We start from the raw sequence: 20,221 nt of genomic DNA on the forward strand, positions 1-20,221 counted from the left end.
TTCAACCCTCATCATCCTTCAACCCTCATCATCCTTTAACACTCTATCATCCTTTAACCTTCATCATCCTTTAACCCTCATCATCCTTTAACCCTCATCATCCTTTAACCCTCTGTCATCATTCAACCCTAATCATCCTTCAACCCTCATAATCCTTTAACACTCTATCATCCTTCAACCCTCATCATCCTTCAACCCTATCATCCTATTCAACTTCTCTTTCGTATCGTCTGAGATCCCCAAAGATTGGAAAGCTGCCACGGTCATCCCCCTCTTTAAAGGGGTAGACACTCTAGACCCAAACTGTTATAGACCTATATCCAGCCAGCCCTGCCCTTCTAAAATCTTCTAAAGCCAAGTTAATAAACAGATCATCAACCATTTTGAATCCCACCGTACCTTCTCCACTATGCAATCTGGTTTCCGAGCTGGTCATGGGTGCACCTCAGCCACGCACAAGGTCCTAAACGATATCATAACCAACATCGATAAAAGACAGTACTGTGCAGCAGTCTTCATCGACCTGGCCAAGGCTTTCGACTTGTCCGGACCTCTGGAAGTCTCTATGGTGGTGCCACAGGGTTACATTCTTGGGCCGACTCTTCTCTGTATATATCAATGATGTCGCTCTTGCTGCTGGTGATTCTCTGATCCACCTCTACGCAGACGACACCATTCTCTATACATCTGGCCCTTCTTTGGACACTGTGTTAACAAACCTCCAAACGAGCTTCAACGCCATACAACACTCCTTCCGTGGCCTCCAACAGCTTTTAAATGCTAGTAAAACTAAATGCATGCCCTTCAACCAATTGCTGCCCGCACCCTCCCGCCAGACTAGCGTCACTACTCTGGACGGTTCTGACCTAGAATATGTGGACAACTACAAATACCTAGGTGTCTGGTTAGACTGTAAACTCTCCTTCCAGACTTACATTAAGCATCTCCAATCCAAAATGAAATCTAGAATCAGCTTCCTATTTCGCAACAATGCCTCCTTCACTCATGCCGCCAAACTTACCCTTGTAAAACTGACTATCCTACCGATCCTTGACTTCTGTGATGTCATTTACAAAATAGCCCCCAACACCCTACTCAGCAAACTGGATGTAGTCTATCACAGTGCCATCCGTTTTATCACCAGAGCCCCATATACTACCCACCACTGCGACCTGTATGCTCTTGTTGGCTGGCCCTCACTACATATCCATCGCCAAACCCACTGGCTCCAGGTCATCTATAAGTCTTTGCTAGGTAAAGCCCCGCCTTATCTCAGCTCACTGGTCACCATAGCAACACCCACCTGTAGCACGCGCTCCAGCAGGTATATTGCGCTGGTCATCCCCAAAGCAAACACTTCCTTTGGCCGCCTTTCCTTCCAGTTCTCTGCTGCCAATGACCGGAACAAATTGCAAAAATCTCTGAAGCTGGAGTCTTATATCTCCCTCACTAACTTTAAGCATCAGCTGTCAGAGCAACTTACCGATCACTGTACCTGTACACAGCCAATCTGTAAATAGCACACCGACTACCTCATCCGAATATGATTACTTACCCTCTTGCTCTTTTGCAACCCAGTATCTATACTTGCACATTCATCATCTGCACATCTATCACTCCATTATTAATGCTAAATTGTCATTTCTTTCGCCGCTAGGGCCTATTTATTGCCTTACCTCCCTACTCTTCTATATTTGCACACACTGTACATATATTTTTCTATTGTGTTATTAACTGTACGTTTGTTTCTGTGTAACTCTGTGTTGTTGTTTTTGTTGCACTGCTTTGCTTTATCTTGGCCAGGTCGGAGTTGTAAATGAGAACTTGTTCTCGACTAGCCTACTTGGTTAAATAAGGGTGAAATAAAAAAAATAAAAACAATTTAAAAAATCCTTTAACCCTCATCATCGTTTAACCCTCATCATCCTTTAACCCTCATCATCGTTTAACCCTCATCATCCTTTAACCCTCATCATCTTTTAACCCTCATCATCCTTTAACCCTCATCATCCTTTAACCCTCATCATCTTTTAACCCTCAGGATCCTTTAACCCTCATCATCTTTTAACCCTCATCATCTTTTAACCCTCATCATCCTTTAACCCTCATCATCCTTTAACCCTCATCATCCTTTAACCCTCATCATCCTTTAACCCTCATCATCTTTTAACCCTCATCATCCTTTAACCCTCATCATCTTTTAACCCTCATCATCCTTTAACCCTCATCATCCTTTAACCCTCATCATCCTTTAACCCTCATCATCTTTTAACCCTCATCATCCTTTAACCCTCATCATCCTTTAACCCTCATCATCCTTTAACCCTCATCATCCTTTAACCCTCATCATCTTTTAACCCTCATCATCCTTTAACCCTCATCATCCTTTAACCCTCATCATCCTTTAACCCTCATCATCTTTTAACCCTCATCATCCTTTAACCCTCAGGATCCTTTAACCCTCATCATCCTTTAACCCTCATCATCCTTTAACCCTCATCATCTTTTAACCCTCATCATCCTTTAACCCTCATCATCCTTTAACCCTCATCATCCTTTAACCCTCATCATCTTTTAACCCTCATCATCCTTTAACCCTCTGTCCTCCAAATAGTTGAATTGATTTGAAGTGAAACTCTACAGAACACTGTACTGTACGTACTTGAATCACTAGACAGAGTGTAGGCTACCTTCAGTGTACAGGGTACCAGGCACCAGAGCATCCCACTATAGTGAGCTGTTCTTGTGGTATGATAAAACGATGTGATGTCAGGGGCGGCAGTGATACATCTAAAGTATGTGTTTGGGAAAGCACCTGGCAGTTTAACTAATGATCCTGGAGCCAGACGCTTAATAACAGATGGTTATTTGGATCTGAGGGTTGGAGGGCTATGGAGGTCTATGGTTAACACATCACCCTGTTGGTGTTAGTGTGGGTGGATCCTGATTCTGTGGAACATTCATGAGCCGTTGCCCAGGATGAACCTGTATAGATGGGGCCACATTTGATAATTCTCTGACTCTCCTGTGGTGCTTGTCTACACTGAAAACAGTGGTACCACGTTGTCCCAAGGAAAAATTCCTAAAAATGTTTTTTATTTGTTTAAATCCCAGCAGTGATAATTTATACCAAATGGCATCTCAGCTGGAATGCATGGCATGGAACCCTGTTAGCACGCTGGCTTCCACCATTAAGAGGTATGTCGACGTGACCCGCTCCTGTCATCTGAAACATTCCTCTTTGATCGGGATTAACAGTCATTAATCTGCACTAGTCTCAGAATAGCGGAGAGAGGGGGTGGTTGTTGGGGGTGGAGGGCTCCCTTCATTAAATCACACATTTGAACACTCACTGGCATTGTTTAAATATTTGATTTAGTAGCAGAGTGAGGCTCCACAGGGGGCCTGTGAAATACATCATTTCTCACTGAGGTGATTAGAAAGAAAAAATATTCCCTCTATCACAGATGTCACATGTCACATATGGGTTGTTTTTTCTTTTCTCTTAGCTCTCTGGCACACACACACACACACACACACACACACACACACACACACACACACACACACACACACACACACACACACACACACACACACACACACACACACACACACACACACACACACACACACACACACACACACACACACACACACACACACACACACGCACGCACGCACGCACGCACGCACGCACGCACACACACACACACACACACACACACACACACACACACACATACACACACACGCACACACACACACACACACACACACAGACACGCACACACATACACAAAAGTATAGGGAGTAAATATAGGGCGTAAGTTTTGGCAGAAAGTATAGGGAGAAAGTATACAGAGTAAATATAAGGAGTAAGTATAGGGAGTCATTATAGGGAGTAAATATAGGGAGTAATTATTGGCAGAAAGTATAGGGAGAAAGTATACGGAGTAAATATAAGGAGTAAGTATAGGGAGTGAATATAGGGAGTAAATATAGAGAGTAAGTATTGGCAGAAAGTATAGGGAGTAAATATAGGGAGTAAATATAGGGAGTAAGTATAGGGAGTAAGTATAGGGAGAAAGTATAGGAAGTAAATATAGGGAGTAAATATAGGGAGAAAGTATAGGGAGTAAATATAGGGAGTAAATATAGGGAGAAAGTATAGGGAGTAAATATAGGGAGTAAATATAGGGAGAAAGTATAGGGAGTAAGTATAGGGAGTAAATATAGGTAGCGTTACTTTTTTCACACAACGGTGATCAGAGTTAACCTACTTATTTCCTTATCACTACATCACTGTCTCTAGTTGAGGGGGAAACATCACATTTTCACTTGCTTTACTGCTCTAATGAAAAGGTCCTCTTTCATTCTTGCTTTGTTGTCATTTTCAGTGTCCCTCTTTTTCTAACTCCCCTCCTCCCCTCCTCCCGAACCCTCCCTCTGTTTCTGTCTGTTTTCTCCGGAGATTGTGTGCATGTTAAATTAGCCTCTCTGTTTTGTCTGTCCTGGCTGGGAAATGTATCCTGCTATAATTTTCCCGTGTGGGGCATCAACCTTGACCATGGTGGGACATGTAACAGAGGGGAAGGGCTCTGCACTGGGGAGTAGTGGAAGTAGATCAGTAGGCTTTCCCCCTGGGATCCTCCAGCCTGGGCTCCAGAGCCAGGGCTTAGTTAGACTGGAGGGGAGGGTCTGACCCTTCCACCACCTCCCCGAAAAAGCCAGCAGAGGCCGGGGTGACTGAATGATTAATCTGCTTCTAAATGAGAGGGACTCTAGTGCTTAGGCTGTGGAAAATTAGTCTCATCTCAAGGAACGCACGGCAAAGTATGCATGTGCCTCTTCCAGATAAACGCCACCACTCCCCAATCACCCTCCCCAGCCCTGACACCCTCCCCAGCCCTGTCACCATCCCCAGCCTCATCTCCCTCCCCAGCCTCATCTCCCTCCCAAGCACAGTCTCCCTCCCCAGCCCTATCGCCCTCCCCTCCAAAGCCCAGTTTCCCTCCCCAACCCAGTCTCCCTCCTCAGCCTCGCCCCCCTCCAGCCCCATCTCCGTCCCCAGCCTCGCCCCCTTCAGCCCCGTCCCCCTCCCCAGCCCTGTCTCCTTCCCCAGCCCAGTCTCCCTCCCCAGCCCGTCTCCTTCCCCTCCCCCGCCCTGTCTCCCTCCCCAGTCCCCTCTCACTCCCCTCCCCAGCCTTGTCTCCCTTCCCAGCCCTGTCTCCCTCCCCTCCCCAGCCTCCCCTCCCTCCCCAGCCCTGTCTCCCTCCCCAGCCCCATCTTGCTCCCCAGCCCAGTCTCCATCCCTAGCCCCGTTTCCCTCCACAGCCTTGTCTCCCTCCCCAGCCCCATCTCCGTCCCCAGCCCCGTTTACCTCCCCTCCCCAGCCCTGTCTCCCTCCCCAGCCCCGTCTCCCTCCCCTGCCTCGTCTCCCTTCCCAGCCCAGTCTCCCTCCCCTCCCCAGCCTCGTCTCCCTTCCCAGCCCTGTCTCCCTCCCCTCCCCAGGCCTGTCTCCCTCCCCAGCCCTGTCTCCCTCCCCAGCCTGGTCTCCCTCCCCACTCTCGTCTCCCTCCCCTCCCCAGCCTCGTCTCCCTCCCCAGCCTCGTCTCCCTCCCCAGCCCTGTCTCCCTCCCCAGCCCTGTCTCCCTCCCCAGCCCTGTCTCCCTCCCCAGCCCTGTCTCCCTCCCCAGCCCTGTCTCCCTCCCCAGCCTCGTCTCCCTCCCCAGCCTCGTCTCCCTCCCCTCCCCAGCCTCGTCTCCCTCCCCAGCCCTGTCTCCCTCCCCAGCCTCGTCTCCCTCCCCAGCCTCGTCTCCATCCCCTCCCCAGCCTCGTCTCCCTCCCCAGCCCTGTCTCCCTCCCCAGCCCTGTCTCCCTCCCCAGCCGCATCTCCTTCCCCAGGCTCTGACTGTATATGTTAACGTGAGCCTGAGGTGTTAAGCGCCACAATGAATGAGTGAATGATCTGTGGGGAGATTTATTGCAGCATGCAGCTTCACTGTCTCCACTCCGGCTGTCCTTGGAAAGAGCAGAGACAAAGACTGCTTTATGCCCTCTCAACCATGTATTGATAATTTAACTGTACCAGATACAAACCCTCCTTCCCTGAAATAGAAGAATGACTGCTTTTTAAAACTAATGACAGATATAAGCCGTCTGGATATTATGGGACTAAATGTGAACCGTAGCTGTCTTGAAATGCTGTAGCTGCAGTGTACTGTACGTAACTGAACCATCTTCAGTTAATACTTTCAGAGGCTACCAGTTTGTTACCTTCAGTTTGTGATGGGTTAATAAGTGTTCAGAAAACATTTCCATTTCTAAAACAAGTAGGCTAGTACACAATACAAAGGATCGCACACGATACCTAAACTATGTTTCATACATATTTCATATTTCTGGATATACTACAATGGATCATGGTACTTTTGTGCTATGTCCTTATCCTGTACCTCTATTTGATTGAGAGTAGTAGGTGGGTGACAACCATGTCTTGCGGTGCTAACCAGTTCCTCTTTGATTTACTAAGACAAGCCCTTATTTACTGAGGAAAACTAATATAGTATGCAGCTTGAACGTGTGTTAATCCAGGGTCAGAGAGAGAGGCCTAGCCTTACGAATAAATCTGTGAATGACAGGAAGTTAACCTTTTGTCTTTCCTCCGAGTTCCACTTTGGATGCTTTAGGTGAATATACTGCACTGTGAGGCATAGAGCAATTTGCTCCTATGTCAAAACAAGTTATGGTGATCTCGCGGCATTTATTTATTCTGGGCTTTTACCTACTGTGCATGCTATTGAAATACAATGCCAATGCAACTTTGCTGAACCTGGCTTAGCTAGATGAAGAGTGCTAAACTCCTAAATGACAAGTTTTATTTAGGATAGGGAGACCCTTTTCAAGAGGGACCATTTACTGCAGTTTTACAGTACATTTAACAACGTGAAAATAATAGGCATTCATCCTACATTGCATCCTACATTGCATCCTACATTGCATCCTACATTTTCTTGACTTCCACTCTGCCGTTTTTCATGGCCCTGAAGCTGCTGAATGCTCTTGAACTTCAGCTTTTATGTGAGTTGTAATTTGGCAGACAAAATAGAAAATGGTCACATCATTCCTCACTGAAAATGCTCTTGTGTCTTCCTGTTTGTGGACAGCCATGCTACGGGTTATGAAAGTGACCCCAACCCTCCCATGGTGTATAGCTGCAGCACCCAGTACCGCATCCACACCCACGGCATCTTCAGAGGCATGCAGGTCAGTTCTCTCCTCTCACACCCACTGCATCTTCAGAGGCATGCAGGTCAGTTCTCTCCTCTCACATCCACGGCATCTTCAGAGGCATGCAGGTCAGTTCTCTCCTCTCACACCCACTGCATCTTCAGAGGCATGCAGGTCAGTTCTCTTCTCTCACACCCACTGCATCTTCAGAGGCATGCAGGTCAGTTCTCTCCTCTCACACCCACGGCATCTTCAGAGGCATGCAGGTCAGTTCTCTTCTCTCACACCCATGGCATCTTCAGAGGCATGCAGGTCAGTTCTCTCCTCTCATGGATTCTTCACACCCAGGTCACACTCTGATTCCTACTCTCCGTACATAACTTTCCTTATGTGCTCAGGGCCAAGGTCGGCACAAGGAGCACAGACACATATTCTCGCATGAACACGCACGCACGCACGCACGCACGCACACACACACACACACACACACACACACACACACACACACACACACACACACACACACACACACACACACACACTCCCTAAATGCCAGAACAAGGTCATCCTCTACTGCCAAGTCCAGGCACTGCACGGGTGCTGGCAGAAGAGGAGGAGGAGGTGGGAGAGACTAGAGAGGTAGAGTAGAGAGAGAGAGATCGAAAGAGTGAAGAAAGAGAAGAAGGAGGAAAGAGCCTGACGCAGTGAGCAGAATGCCAGAATAGTTGGGACATTTAAAAGGCATCTCAGGAAGAAAAGGGAAGAGGAATCACTTTCAAGAAATCCATGAACAATAAAGATAGTTTCCATACGCAGGCCCATGTTAATAAATCCTTAGATCTTAGTTAGTGTCCGTCGGCAGCTTTAAAACACAGAGAGCAGAGATTCTCCAGACCTATTCTCACTCCCTTCTCATTGTTTTCAAATTAAACCAGGAAAACCTCATTCACAAAAAATACATACTTGGATGAAACATTTGAAATGTATGGTATGAAAAGCTCTATGTTTTGAATGTCAGGTCTAAGTGGACACAATTAAAAAGTGTGTTGGTGCTCAGAAAGCCTTTTATTGGACAATCCCAACATTGGCTCTGCCCCCTCTGTGAAGTGTTGGTGTCTAGATAAGGAACAAGGCAGGCAGTACAGCAGTGCTATAAAACACTGAAATCATTTACTTATCAATAGGCTGCTAACACTATTATTTAGACTGCCAGTGTCCACAGAGCCCATTACACTAAGAGCCTCCTAATGAACATCAGATGGGTTTCAGGGTCTGGGGGGTTGAAGAAGGGGAGGAGTACAGGGGGGCATGGACAACTGAGATGGGGTCTGCCTAACGTCCGTGACTAACGGCTTACGTTTAGAGACTAAATCAGTGGCATGGAGTTCATTTGAGCGCTCGTTTTACGGCTAATTCTAGTATAATGAGCCTCCGTTAGCGAGATAATCACACTTCTTTTGCCTTGGCCTTTTTTAATTGGTCATTATTTTTGAGTTACCTTTTGCTGTGATAGTCTAGTAGGTAGCTTAGTTACTGTTATCTCTTTATATGATATGTTATGGTTCTAAACCTGTACCATTGCTTACTATGTGTGTGTGTGTGCGTGTGTGTGTGCGTGCGTGCGCGTGTGTGTATGCGTGTGCGTGTGTGTCCGTGTGTGGGCGTGTGTGCGCGCCACATCACAGGATGTCCGACGGGTGCCAGGTATCGCTCCAGCCATTGTTCGCTCAGAGACCAATGAGAAGAGGCCATTCATGTGTGCATATCCTGGCTGCAACAAACGATACTTCAAGCTGTCCCACCTGCAAATGCACGGCAGGAAACACACAGGTAAGAGCCAGGGCAACCATAGATCAAACCCTATTACACTAACAGACTAGTGTATCAGTGATCCAGGTCTCGCTGTACCAAAGCCCACTCTGTGTTCCCCTCTGCCCTCCCTCCAGGTGAGAAGCCCTACCAGTGTGACTTTACCGACTGTGGACGAAGGTTCTCCAGGTCAGACCAGCTCAAGAGACACCAGCGAAGACACACAGGTTTGCCCTTTCTCTCTTTTTCTCTTTCATTTTCTCTTATTTATTTTCCCTCTCTCTCTTTCATTTTCTCTTATTTATTTTCCCTCTCTCTCTTTCATTTTCTCTTATTTATTTTCCCTCTCTCTCTTTCTCTTTCTCTTATTTATTTTCCCTCTCTCTCTGTTTGAGCTCCCTCCATCTCTCTGCCCTCTCTATTGTTAATGGAACACTATAACTCAGGTTCCCTTTGCAATGGCTTCCCTCCTGGCCTGTGCTCTACTCTGTCTGTCTCTCTCTGTGTGTGCCTAGGGGTTAAACCGTTCCAGTGCGAGACGTGTCAGAGAAAGTTCTCGCGGTCTGACCACCTTAAGACCCACACCCGGACTCATACAGGTAAAACAAGTGCGTAAACGTTTATTTTTACACATCTACTTATCTCTTTTCTGCTTAGAACTTAGTTAGGTACGTTTCATGAACAACCAGTATGTAGAGCTCAAGGCTTTGGGGGTACAGTGTTTCAACGAGTCAAGGATATGTTATTTTACCACATGGAAATTGGTTAGATAAAATGTTACTGAAAGTGATCTAAAAGGATCATAGGAAATGAATTGGATCTCTTCCTCCCCTTCAGTATAATTTAAACCAGATACTACCTAACAACGCTCTCTCTCCCTCTCCTAGGCGAGAAGCCCTTCAACTGCAGATGGCCCAACTGTCAGAAGAAGTTTGCCAGGTCTGATGAGCTGGTTCGTCACCACAACATGCACCAGAGGAACCTGACCAAGCTGCAACTTGCCATCTGAGCCAGATCTGAACCAGACCACTCTGCTCTGCATACACACTGGCCTCGCTGCTCTCTAACACTCTGCCTACATGAGACTCTGAATCTCCATCTCGTTCAACGATGCCTGTAGCACAAAGGGGACACGCAGCAGAGCAGGTCTATCCACTAGATAGCACAGCCACAAAGTAAAACATGACTGCATTGTAAAGATTCATAAAATCAACAATGAGCTTGTTAGTCTTAATTTAAGGTAAGGGTTATGTATAAGGTTTTAAAGAAGAGGAATTGTGGATATTTAAAGAAGAGAAATTGTAGGAATAGGCAGGGTTTATTACTTTGTGGCTGTGGTAACAGAGCAGGAGGCTGACAGTCCTGTTCATCTGCATGTAGCTGTAGAGCCTCACCTACGCACAGTCCTCCAAACAGCCCCATCTAAGGACGGTCCTCTGTCCAGATGCTCTGATCCAGAGGGTTATTTTTAGTAAGACATTTAAAGAGGGAAAAAAATTGTTTCTGTCTCTTGTTGGTGTTGTATACAGTAGATGTTAATGACTTTATGCCTTTTTTTTTCATTTGTAGTGTTACTTTGAGCAGTTTCAGATTAATTTATTATTTTATCATACTTTTGTGAATTAAAATATCTTTCACTGGAATGATTTATGGAACGGGGGACATTTTTTACTTTGGTCCAACAGCATGTTCATCATCGCTTTCGTTCAGTCCACAAATTTGATCTGCACCAGGTAGTTGAATCATAAAGCTACAGTAAGTTCGCTTCGGTCTGTGATGTTGTCTGTAAATATTGTTTCACTTTGACTGTGGATTTTGGGGATGTGAGTTGAAAAATATACACGTATCGTCACACTGGCCATGTGGTCAAGAAGTTGTGTTATTAAATCATGTAAATAATAGTACTGGACAATGGATTGTATTTGAAAAAAATATCCTTGCCATGGAAACATGTGACTTAACTATTATACTGTAGACTAGACCTACTTTGATAGATCCAGGAAATGCTTTTTTACAGTTTTTCTCAACTGCTAAAACACTAAAACCCATTGGCTGAACAAAGTTCTCAGTTGCCTGGACTCATTTAGCTAATTATGCAGTCTGTTGTCAATACCTTAAACCATTTCACATGATAAAACACCATTAGCAGATCTCACTTAGATTTTTCAGCAAAACTTTAAACACATTCTCATTCTCAAAACACATTCTGCACTCTAATGCACATGTCATCCATACTGGTAAACACAAGTGGCAACAATCAAATACAAATAGAGAACATATGTCATTGATTGAACACAACCACTCAAAATGGATTTAGCCTGTTTCAAATGATGCGACACAACCAATATAAGTTGGTTCAGAGAGCAAACAGGTTGTTGAAGGTGGGAAGGAGAAAGTCTGAGAATGGATACTGTAGTACAGTGCATTGTAGGCTGTATACTGTACAATGGACAAATTGTATGGCCCTGAACATTGTGCTTTCCATTTATTAACAGTACTGACTGCTCAATAGATTTTGACTGGTTGCAGGTTCTTATCAACAAAGAACAAGAATTACAGTATCACAGAGACAAAGAACAAGTTTGTGAGATGCAGGGTACAGTACTGTAAAAATAGTGGTAAAAGGAGGAGGAAGAACAAAAAACAAAATTGCAAAGAGCAAAGCAGAGTAGTCATTTCTGATCAATTTTGAGCTACTATGATAGAACATGTTTTCGTTCATCAAAAGACAATGACAGAAAAATATGAATTTTTTTAGATAAAAAATGTACTTCTCCCTGAAAATTGTATGTTTTGAACAATGTGTTTTCTATTGCTTGAGAGTGTATATCACTCTCAATCATTTTGATCACTTTGTTTATGATTTGAGAGCAGTGTTTGATTTTGAACACAGGTAAAACTGTTTTGAGGCGAATGTTTAATTTTGCAAGAGGAGTCAGAGGTTATGTAAATAGTGCTTGAAGATGAGGTTTTTAATGTGTTTAATGTTTTCAGGAAATGGAGCAAGGTTTCAGAATTTGTGTTTTAGCAATTGAGAAAAACTGTAAGTGTCAAAACACTTATCTGTCATGGAAAAAACATTTTTTACTCTGAAGTGTATTATCATCAGTATCATGTTCTGTTCCCCTCTGTTTAAACTGTATGTTTTCCCCACTATTTTTATACAGTATATATATATATATATATATATATACTGATTCTGTTGTTGTTGTTATTTTTCCCCATTGAGTTCTGTATTAAAGTCCTCCAGCAGTGTGTGGCCTGCCTGGGCAGCTGTGTTGGCTCAGGGGGCCAGTGTTGAGTTACTTTTGCCCTCACTAACAGGGCTGATCAACCGCGCTCCTGAGACCCAATGACCAGACCATAGCCTGACCTTAACCTGACCAGGTCGTGACCGCTCGTAGGTCATCTTACACGAGTCGCCAGAGGAGGCTCATACTGGCCAGAATAAAAGTAGTTATGATAACAAAACAGAACTCTTTGACTGTAGCTAACATCCGCTGTTTTCTTTATCTCGAACCAGATTATTTTAAAATTCCTTGGCTTCTGAGTGAAACAGGAGACACAGATAAACATAAACATGTTTTCTCTCAAACTCACTGTTGCTCAGCACTCCATCTTAATCAAGCCAGCTATGCACTCTCCCTGCACTTAGAAAAACGACACACTTCTATGTTGTTTCTCAATCAAGACAAAAATATCCTCTTTCCGTTGTGAGTTTTTTTATAATTTGACATCCACATTAATGCACTGTCACTGTGAAAACAACAGACAAAAAGCTTGCTATAATGTCAAAATGTACTACAGCTAGCTTTAAAACATCAAGCCTTCTCTCCGAGTGGCTGACTGCATGGTGATGGTGTTTTATCACATTGGGGGAATATTGTTGCTGAGATCCTCTTCTTTCTTTAACTATTCACTTGGCCCCAGTGTTGTGTAAATCAGCTTGACTCTCTCACACTATTACTCATATAGAAAAACTCTATATCTCAAGAGTGCCAGTGGTTAATCTCTGTCCCAGATTTCTGCTCCAAGGCCCAGCTCCACAGCCTTTGAAGAGAGGTGACTGTTTTTTGTAACTTTAGTGCAGTCCACTTATAATCGTCACAACAGAGGCTGTATGAAAACCATCCACTTAGAAATAGTACATTCCTTTACATAAATGTGGGGCTTTCTAAGAGGATAGGGTTGAATGGGAAAGAATACGGATGACATCAGTATAGTGTACTGTCGTAGGACAACTTTACAGTACATTAAACACTGCAATCAAAGCCTTTTGTTTTATCTAAGAAGTCATTGTTCATGTGGTTTACCTTCATCATAAAAGGTAATGAACATTTGACATTACTATCTATGGATTTGAAATGCGCTAGTCATCTAGTTTAGCAGTCATGAGATGTACAGTATATATAAAACACATTACAGTAACCCTTTAAACCGTCTGAAGATCCTGTGACTGTTAAAAAGAAAGTGTGGTTTTAGGTTCAGAACAGAGAGATGTCTCAGTGGGGTTCTCCTCTATGTCAGTTGACCCAAAGAAACCAAACAATCGACTGATATCTGATAGAACACGCTAGCATAAACAATATAGTGTACATTTGATGTCTCCATATAGATGTGCCATCTTCCTACAACTTTGAAATCCCCTCAGAATCCTCTTTCATCCATTTCCAGAATGCCAAAGCCATGGCACTGCGTCCAGAGATGTGGGAATAACACACAATGTAGAACACATTTGTTATATTAACAATGCCTCATCCCAACAGCTGCTATGCAAACCATTCAACTGATACAGACGCTGTTCAGAGAATATACACATTCAAACCTGCTCCCCATCTTATTTTTAGCACACTAAACCAGTCTTTCTATATACCAGCTAATTATATTAACCATTGCATACTATATTATATCACTTTATATAATATTAGTGACCTTATTGAACACAAGACATTATTAATGAGTTCTAGCTCGGTGATATAGTAAACAGTGTGACCAGTGACCACAGAGAGTGAGTGTGGGGTTGGTGTGTGTTGAGCTTGTAAAGTGCTGGTGGGTGATTCCAACCTGATAAGCCCTTAGCTGCTCTGCTGGTCAAAGCATCCTGCCGTGTCGCTGACACGTTTACGACCCAGACCAGTGGGCCCGTCTCAGCCCTTCAGTCAAGCCTCTGATTTGATAAGATTAACAGGGAGATGGTGATAAATAATGAGGCCTACTAAAGAGTAAAGACACAGGAGGGAATGTATAGGGTCTTAGGCACTCAGCGTCTGATCAGTTTGTTTATTTGGGGAATAGGTAGTGAGACTGGAGGAGTCTGTCAGCAATTAGAAGCTTAAGGCCTGTCGCTGAGAATCTGATCCAAGGAGAGCGGAGAGAATCTGATCCAAGGAGAGCGGAGAGAATCTGATCCAAGGAGAGCGGAGAGAATCTGATCCAAGGAGAGCGGAGAGAATCTGATCCAAGGAGAGCGGAGAGAATCTGATCCAAGGAGAGCGGAGAGAATCTGATCCAAGGAGAGCGGAGAGAATCTGATCCAAGGAGAGCGAAGAGAATCTGATCCAAGGAGAACGAAGAGAATCTGATCCAAGGAGAGCGGAGAGAATCTGATCCAAGGAGAGCGAAGAGAAACTGATCCAAGGAGAGCGGAGAGAATCTGATCCAAGGAGAGCGGAGAGAATCTGATCCAAGGAGAGCGGAGAGAATCTGATCCAAGGAGAGCGGAGAGAATCTGATCCAAGGAGAGCGGAGAGAATCTGATCCAAGGAGAGCGGAGAGAATCTGATCCAAGGAGAGCGGAGAGAATCTGATCCAAGGAGAGCGGAGAGAATCTGATCCAAGGAGAGCGGAGAGAATCTGATCCAAGGAGAGCGGAGAGAATCTGATCCAAGGAGAGCGGATAGTAGCTGAAGAATCAGTGAGTTGTAAATCTCATGAAGTTACACTCCTACTTCTCACCCACATCCACACTCACTCTGCCCAAAAACATGTGTACTCCAACCTGCATGGCAACGGAATAAATCCACAGAACCTATAATATATAACATCACCTTGAGGTCATAGTCTTTTAGGAGCTCCCTCTAATGTCCTTGATTAACCTTACTTGATTACAAATCATCTGTGGATGCTTTACCTCCTGGATCTAAGGGACACATTACAATGAAGGATACTTAGTGCACTTTGAAAATAAAAAGCAAACGAAACAATGGATACTAAACACTGCCTTACCTGCAATTTATAGAAGCTCTACCCCGATAACAAAAGGAGAGGGTTGATCATAAACAAATGCAGAACAGTTTGAGTAAAAATGCAATTAATTCCAATAATCATAAATATTGTTATGATTATGAGAAAAGCATTATTGAATATAAAATGGAAAATTGAAATCGTTAATAGCACTCAAATCCCAGCTTTTTTTTCACCAGGCAGGCAGTACAGTAAGCTGAACCAATTCAGGGCTATATTGGGAGACAGAGAGAGAGAGAAAAGGAGAGAGACAGCGAGATAGAGAGAGACAGAGAGGCGGAGAGAAAGAGACAGAGAGAGATAGAGAGAGAGAGAGAGAGAGAGAGAGAGAGAGAGAGAGAGAGAGAGAGAGAGAGAGAAGAGAGAGAGAGAGAGAGAAAGGGAGCAGAAGAGAAACAGAGAGAGAGAGAGAGAGAGAGAGAGAGGGAGAGAGAGAGAGAGAGAGAAAGAGAGCAGAAGAGAAACAGAGAGAGAGAGAGAAATAAACAAGTGCAAAGGAGCGAGAGAGAGAGAGAGAGAGAGAGAGAGAGAGAGAGAGAGAGAGAGAGAGAGAGAGAGAGAGAGAGAGAGAGGGAGCTAGTGAGTGTTGGTGTTGTGCAGGCCTCTTGGCCACTGGGTAATGCTGTAATGATAGGAGATGATACTGTAGATGTTTGGGACCTGGTACAGCTTAGCGCCGAGTGGAGCGCTGGCCGTTCCTCTGGAGGCTGCATTCCTTCAGCTCCTGTTGCCTGTCTGAGACATGGGCCGAGGCTGGGATGAGACCGAGACCGGGGAAGGTGGTTCTGGTATGGGGGGGCTGTAGCTAGTTGAGCCTTACACTGTAGTTGTGCTTTGATATCAATCAAATCAATGAATCACATGTATTTATAAAGCCCTTTTTACATCAGCAGTTGACACTAAGTTCTTATACAGCAACCCAGCCTAAAACCCAGAGCAAAACCCAGAGCAACATTATATTTAGATGACAGTTTACTTTGCAGTGTCCTTATTACAGTAATTAAAGTGTAACATGTATTCTAATTACTCATTGTTACACTGGACTTACAATGTACTTATCTAGGGTTAGTGTTGAGGCTATACGGTTAGTGTTAAACCGAGAAGTTATCTAGGGTTAGTGTTGAGGCTATAGGGTTTATGTGTTAATCTGGGAAGTCGACATGTATCTAGGTTGAGGTAAGGGGACTAGAGGTCTGTTACCCAGGAAAGGGACATATCCAATCATACCAACCATACTCAACTGGTGGACTGCAGATACCCCTGACCTAGACCAACCATACTCAACTGGCAGACTGCAGATACCAATGACCTAGACCAACCATACTCAACTGGCAGACTGCAGGTACCCCTGACCTAGACCAACCATACTCAACTGGCAGACTACAGATACCCCTGACCTAGACCAACCATACTCAACTGGCAGACTACAGATACCCCTGACCTAGACCAACCATACTCAACTGGCAGACTACAGATACCCCTGACCTAGACCAACCATACTCAACTGGCAGACTGCAGGTACCCCTGACCCTAGACCAACCATACTCAACTGGCAGACTGCAGATACCCCTGACCTAGACCAACCATACTCAACTGGCAGACTGCAGGTACCCCTGACCTAGACCAACCATACTCAACTGGCAGACTGCAGGTACCCCTGACCTAGACCAACCATACTCAACTGGCAGACTGCAGATACCCCTGACCTAGACCAACCATACTCAACTGGCAGACTGCAGGTACCCCTGACCTAGACCAACCATACTCAACTGGCAGACTGCAGGTACCCCTGACCTAGACCAACCATACTCAACTGGCAGACTACAGATACCCCTGACCTAGACCAACACCACTCAACTGGCAGACTGCAGATATCCCTGACCTAGACCAACCATACTCAACTGGCAGACTGCAGATACCCCTGACCTAGGCCAACCATACTCAACTGGCAGACTGCAGATATTCCTGACCTAGACCAACCATACTCAACTGGCAGACTGCAGATATCCCTGACCTAGACCAACCATACTCAACTGGCAGACTGCAGATATCCCTGACCTAGACCAACCATACTCAACTGGTGGACTGCAGGTACCCCTGACCGAGACCAACCATACTCAACTGGCAGACTGCAGATATCCCTGACCTAGACCAACCATACTCAACTGGCAGACTACAGATATCCCTGACCGACACCAACCACACTCAACTGGCAGACTGCAGATATCCCTGACCTAGACCAACCATACTCAACTGGCAGACTGCAGATATCCCTGACCAACACCAACCACACTCAACTGGCAGACTGCAGGTACCCCTGACCTAGACCAACCACACTCAACTGGCAGACTGCAGATATCCCTGACCGACACCAACCATACTCAACTGGCAGACTGCAGGTACCCCTGACCTAGACCAACCACACTCAACTGGCAGACTGCAGATATCCCTGACCGACATCAACCACACTCAACTGGCAGACTGCAGATACCCCTGACCTAGACCAACCATACTCAACTGGCAGACTACAGATACCCCTGACCTAGACCAACCATACTCAACTGGCAGACTACAGGTACCCCTGACCTAGACCAACCATACTCAACTGGCAGACTACAGATACCCCTGACCTAGACCAACCATACTCAACTGGCGGACTGCAGGTACCCCTGACCTAGACCAACCATACTCAACTGGCAGACTACAGATACCCCTGACCTAGACCAACCATACTCAACTGGCAGACTGCAGATATCCCTGACCTAGACCAACCATACTCAACTGGCAGACTACAGATATCCCTGACCGACACCAACCACACTCAACTGGCAGACTGCAGATATCCCTGACCTAGACCAACCATACTCAACTGGCAGACTGCAGATATCCCTGACCAACACCAACCACACTCAACTGGCAGACTGCAGGTACCCCTGACCTAGACCAACCACACTCAACTGGCAGACTGCAGATATCCCTGACCGACACCAACCACACTCAACTGGTAGACTGCAGGTACCCCTGACCTAGACCAACCACACTCAACTGGCAGACTGCAGATATCCCTGACCGACATCAACCACACTCAACTGGCAGACTGCAGATACCCCTGACCTAGACCAACCATACTCAACTGGCAGACTACAGATACCCCTGACCTAGACCAACCATACTCAACTGGCAGACTACAGATACCCCTGACCTAGACCAACCATACTCAACTGGCAGACTGCAGGTACCCCTGACCTAGACCAACCATACTCAACTGGCAGACTGCAGATACCAATGACCTAGACCAACCATACTCAACTGGCAGACTGCAGGTACCCCTGACCTAGACCAACCATACTCAACTGGCAGACTGCAGATACCCCTGACCTAGACCAACCATACTCAACTGGCAGACTACAGATACCCCTGACCTAGACCAACCATACTCAACTGGCAGACTACAGATACCCCTGACCTAGACCAACCATACTCAACTGGCGGACTTGCAGGTACCCCTGACCTAGACCAACCATACTCAACTGGCGGACTGCAGGTACCCCTGACCTAGACCAACCATACTCAACTGGCGGACTGCAGGTACCCCTGACCTAGACCAACCATACTCAACTGGCAGACTACAGATACCCCTGACCGAGACCAACCATACTCAACTGGCGGACTGCAGGTACCCCTGACCTAGACCAACCCCACTCAACTGGCAGACTGCAGATATCTCTGACCTAGACCAACCATACTCAACTGGCAGACTACAGATATCCCTGACCGACACCAACCACACTCAACTGGCAGACTGCAGATATCCCTGACCTAGACCAACCATACTCAACTGGCAGACTGCAGATATCCCTGACCGACACCAACCACACTCAACTGGCAGACTGCAGGTACCCCTGACCTAGACCAACCACACTCAACTGGCAGACTGCAGATATCCCTGACCGACACCAACCACACTCAACTGGCAGACTGCAGGTACCCCTGACCTAGACCAACCACACTCAACTGGCAGACTGCAGATATCCCTGACCGACACCAACCACACTCAACTGGCAGACTGCAGATACCCTTGACCGACACCAACCATACTCAACTGGCAGACTGCAGATACCCCTGACCAACACCAACCATACTCAACTGGCAATGTGCAGATATCCCTGACCGACACCAACCATACTCAACTGGCAGACTGCAGATACCCCTGACCAACACCAACCAAAATCACCTCCAGTTAATAAGGAACACTTCAAAAAGCTGCCAGAGAGGTGAAAGGTTAGGGGAAAGGTTCGCACAGGCCACTTCAAACTCCTACCAAAATGAAAAGCTGCCCTTTAGTGCTTCCAATTGGTATGGGTTAGGGTTAGGGTTAGGGTTAGGGTTAGGGTTAGGGTAAGGGTTAGGGTTAGGGTTAGGGTTAGGGTAAGGATTAGGGTTAGGGTTAAGGTTAGGGTTAGGGTAAGGGTAAAGGTTAGGGTTAGGGTTAGGGTTAGGGTTAGGGTTAGGGTTAGGGTTAGGGTTGGGGTAAGGGTAAAGGTTAGGGTTAGGGTTAGGGTTGAGGCTACAGTTAGATTTGAACTGGGATGTGGACATGAAGTCAATGTGGCAAAATTAAACACGATCACACACACAACTCTTGAAACATATTGTGAAACATATGGAGAGGCACAACTGGGACTAGAAGCTGTAACAGTATATGTGATGGAATGCTTGGTTTAATGTTGGAAGTGCACATCTCTGTTTCAGGCCCAGGCAGAGCTGCGCTACAAACCTGCCCTGTGAGTTAAGGGTGATGGGGGTCTGTTGCTGTTCCACACAGTAAAGTAGACAGACAGAAGAAAGCAAACACACAGGAGATGAAATACAGCGCTTCATAGGGGTCAATGCTGCAGCTGCACCACAGAGGGCAGAGGGTGAGCTGCTTTAGGTG

At 45.7% G+C, this 20,221-nt stretch overlaps 1 protein-coding gene across 4 annotated transcripts in view; it reads left to right on the forward strand.

Annotated features, from left to right (window-relative positions):
* The window catches only part of LOC139382741 (WT1 transcription factor a), a 29,184-nt gene extending 16,671 nt beyond the window's left edge, over positions 1 to 12,513 (forward strand). The window contains exons 4-9 of one of the 4 annotated variants that reach the window (XM_071126867.1): positions 3,115 to 3,198; positions 7,170 to 7,269; positions 8,919 to 9,063; positions 9,180 to 9,269; positions 9,558 to 9,641; positions 9,930 to 10,941. In XM_071126867.1, coding sequence (XP_070982968.1) covers positions 3,115 to 3,198; positions 7,170 to 7,269; positions 8,919 to 9,063; positions 9,180 to 9,269; positions 9,558 to 9,641; positions 9,930 to 10,051 — 625 coding nt within the window. In that variant the 3' untranslated portion in view covers positions 10,052 to 10,941. Of the gene's footprint in view, positions 1 to 3,114; positions 3,199 to 7,169; positions 7,270 to 8,918; positions 9,064 to 9,179; positions 9,270 to 9,557; positions 9,651 to 9,929 lie in introns of all 4 variants that reach the window. The other 3 variants (XM_071126860.1, XM_071126885.1, XM_071126876.1) reach the window with 3 other exon arrangements.
* The last annotated feature ends 7,708 nt before the right edge of the window (positions 12,514 to 20,221 follow it).

The sequence above is a fragment of the Oncorhynchus clarkii genome, chromosome 2, assembly GCF_045791955.1.
Source record: "Oncorhynchus clarkii lewisi isolate Uvic-CL-2024 chromosome 2, UVic_Ocla_1.0, whole genome shotgun sequence".
Taxonomy (NCBI): domain Eukaryota; kingdom Metazoa; phylum Chordata; class Actinopteri; order Salmoniformes; family Salmonidae; genus Oncorhynchus; species Oncorhynchus clarkii.